This window comes from Priapulus caudatus, unplaced genomic scaffold (assembly GCF_000485595.1).
Source record: "Priapulus caudatus unplaced genomic scaffold, Priapulus_caudatus-5.0.1 Scaffold2107, whole genome shotgun sequence".
Taxonomy (NCBI): Eukaryota; Metazoa; Priapulida; class Priapulimorpha; order Priapulimorphida; family Priapulidae; genus Priapulus; species Priapulus caudatus.
Genome location: NW_014579168.1, coordinates 23660 through 27531, shown reverse-complemented (window position 1 = coordinate 27531; position 3872 = coordinate 23660). Strand labels below are relative to the sequence as shown.

At 44.3% G+C, this 3872-nt stretch overlaps 1 protein-coding gene across 1 annotated transcript in view; it reads left to right on the top strand.

Annotated features, from left to right (window-relative positions):
• Positions 1-2799: 2799 nt before the first annotated feature.
• Positions 2800-3872, top strand: part of LOC106818239 — a 4396-nt gene continuing 3323 nt past the window's right edge. The window contains exon 1 of the mRNA XM_014822961.1: positions 2800-3845. Coding sequence (XP_014678447.1) covers positions 2817-3845 — 1029 coding nt within the window. The 5' untranslated portion in view covers positions 2800-2816. The remainder of the gene's footprint in view (positions 3846-3872) is intronic.

The window sequence follows — 3872 nt, the reverse complement described above, 5'->3', positions numbered from 1 at the left end:
ACACACACACACACACACACACACACACACACACACATATATAGACACACACACACATGCGCGCGCACGCACACACACACACACACACTCACACGCACACGCACACACTGACTCTCTGCAATAGCTTTAGTTCTAGAGTTATCTCATCTCTGTCACAGCGCTGTTGCTTATGTATATGATAGAACGTAACCTAGCGACTGCAACACATGTTTGTAGTTATCTGCCAGCTGACTGCCTGCTGTCCTCCGCTATTTAGCGGAGGCATAGCGGAGCGTTCGTGAAACAGGAGTTGTCCGTTCGCTAAGTTCTCTGTTATGCCTCCGTTCGCTAAAAAGCGAACGGAGAACTTAGCGGAGAACTTTAACGTAGCTTTGTGAAACGCGCCCCAGTACCGTAACGAACAGTATTGTAATGAACGTGGAATCCACGTACGAATCACGGACGCTCGTGATAATGAAGTAGGCTGTGTTGGGGCCAACGCTATGGGAGGATCGCGGACTAACCACGGCCACAGACTAAACATGGAAAGCAGACGGCACTACGCGTATTTACGTATATTGGTCAAACGAATACACCTGTGTCTGAAATTGAAGACATGTGGGTACCCGTTCATTAGCACCCACGGTTATTTACTTGTGCCTCAATACCGAGAATACACCCAGAGATACATTCTACTAGCTCATTAGTCGTATATAAGCATCCCGGGACAAACAATTCTCTGCTAAACACCCGTAGCAACATGTGACGTTGTCTAACCGAATTCGAGGCTATTTTGCTTGGCAACCAATTTAGCGTTGGCGCCAGATTACCAGATTTACGGATTTCAATTAGACATTTCTTAGTAATTAGCAGTGATATTGGACAAACTAATACGCGTTTGACTATAAGGTAATGTACTTATTAACTGCAGAAGGTGCCAGTTAATGTAGCATTCGTCAACTTTGTATAATCAATGGCCTATTATGCCTTTAAGTAAAGTATTTTACTCTGATTTATGAAATCTTTGGTCTATCGGACCTTCGGTCTATAGGTCCCTTTTTAATATTTGGTCTATCGGACCTTCGGTCTATAGGGCTGACCCCGTGAGGGATGGAGGGAGAAACAGACTTACATCAGGGGGAAATGGAGGAGCAAACAGCCATAGATCAGGGGGAGGGATGGAGGCAGAAACAGCCATAGATGAAGGAAAGGAGGGTGCAGGGGAAACCAGCTCTATATAAGGGAAAGGAGGGATGCCTGGAAAAGGAATTCCTCTGTTTAGATGCATATGTCACCACTGGGATAACTCCACCATACATTGCAATTTACACTTATGTCTACGCCCAGCCATTCACCCCCTCCGGACTTTTAAGCCAAAATGTCTCACTTTAATAGTATACATACAAGTTTGCTTAGCTGTATGATACATTTTCAGAATTCAGTGAGTTCAACTTTCAAAGCGAACATGGATTCACCATCATCTTCGCAGGGGTCAAAGCCCAGCCCAGATGTAGACCCAAATTGCTCCCCAAGTCCTGGCTCGAGTCCCGGACCCAGTCCGTTAAAGAGAAGGAAAACGACCATTGATGATCTCAGGGTCACACTCCAAGAATATCACGCCAACGCCGACACCAGTCTTAGAGCAGCCCTATATTCAATCTCGACTGGAGAAACTCAGCAGAGTACAAAAGCTCTTCAGAGGCATCTTCAGCAGACCAAAGCAGCTATGCAAAAATCCCTCTGGCTGCTTTCACAGCTTGAGCAAATGTCCAACAGCCTGGCACAAACTGTGAAAGACAGAGAGACATACAATGCCTATCTACATAGACAGAACAGTGACTTAACATGTAAGATGAAGACAATGCAGACGCAAAATCTGGAACTTCAGAAAAAAGTTACTCATCTCACCAGCATACTCACCGATGATTTCGATTATGAACAGGATTCACAGACCAGCAGCATTGAAGCTTCACAGCACAGCAACATTCAAGCTTCACAGGGCAGCAGCGTTCAAGACAGTCAAAACACTCCAGAAAATGATAACTAACAGTCACCAAAAACCCAAAAATCAATCTGCTTTTCCACCATTTCTTATTCATGATTTACTATTGTTTGTAACCAATTATAACAATTGATACCATGTTTTAGCGTGGATAGTATGTTTTACCATGTATGTTTGTAGTAATATGTATTAGTATTATATATGTATAACTATTAGTATGTATTCATTATGTATGTATGCAGTATGTATTACAATGTTCCAGCTACAGTTATGCACATATGGGAACATTACAATGCTTCCAGTAAAACACTCGAGAAACTGATAACTAAGTCACTCATAACATCATACTCATAACAGCCTGATTGTACTGAACATTTTATTCATAATTTCCCAATTCATCTAGTGGACCTTTCTCATTTATAATTATTTGCAGCAATTCCATATAATGTGCTCACGACATATATAATCTCAATTGTCGCAATTCACATTCGATTTCTTTACAAAACAGTTTTCCCATAGTTCTACTGTTAATATGTTTCAGCATTGAGTCATATCTACCAAGCATGAGCAAAAATGCACTATTCTGTCAGTTTACAGTGATTTCTTTGCTTGCACTGCACATCTCAAGCTACAAAATTTATCAAATTTATTGCCGTTAAGCATTGGCTTTTTATTATCGTTTGCTGTTTATTATCATTTCCTTTTTAATATCATTACAGTGTTTATACTCGACAGACACCAATTACTGCTATCACACATATACTGCGGGCATACAGGTCTCATTTTCTCTGCTTCGTTCAAAAACCTTTATTACTCATGTGTTATTTATCAGATCATGGGGCCCACCAAGAAGCAGAGCCCAGAGAAGCGACGTGCTCTCCACAGACAGCTCATGCAGCAGACCAGAACAACGGCTGTGTCAACTGTGCAAGGGTCATTTCATCAGGGTAGTCCATTACTACCTTCACAGAACCGTGGCACTCAGTGTACATGCATGTCATTGATTGCCCTCATGACAGCACAGAACACCTCACTAGCCCGTTGGACTACTGCTCACCTCGACAGCATACTGCTGGAGGGTGACCAGCTTTACTCCTCGTGTCGTCGTCAGAGGCATTTCATGATGATCAATGAGTTGCCACAGTCAGTGTCCCACCATGGTGTCCAGTATGAACTGACATACCACAATGCCTACTGCGGAACCTTGGGAAGGAATAGCACAGAAGCTCCCTTCTATACACTTGCTGATGCCATCATTGCAGCACAGAGGGTGTCCCAACACAACTTCTTGCTTGTGGGGTCTGACGCCCACAGTTACACCTGTATGCTGATGAACTTAGGGCCACCACAAGGATGTTTTGTTTTCGACTCACATTCCAGGGATGTTTACGGTATGGGGACAGCAGATGGCACATCTGTATTAGTAACATTACCCAGTGTAGACCAGGTGCCAAACCACATTTATCAGCTGTCAATTTCCCTCCAACTGACTTCAACTGACAAGTTTGAGGTCGTCCCTTGCTCAGTGCACATCACTCAGCAACAAGTTCAGCTCTGCACTCCACCACTTGACCAGTACCTCCAGCAGCAAGCTGCAAAACACACTCAGAAAAGGCAACTATACCAGAACAAGTGGCTCAGCAAACCAGGAGTCAAAGAGCAGCGGCAATTACGAGAGAAGGTAAATCGAGGTGAGCCAGAGGTGAAGAGAATCCGAAGAGAACGAGAAGCAACTCAGAGGCAGCAGGCTGAAGTCAAGCAGGCCAGGCAGACGCGGGAAGCAGCTCAGAGGCAGCAGGATGAAGTGAAGCAGGCCAGGCAGACGCGGGAAGCAGCTCAGAGGCAGCAGGATGAAGTGAAGCAGGCCAGGCAGACGCGCGAAAAAGCCCAA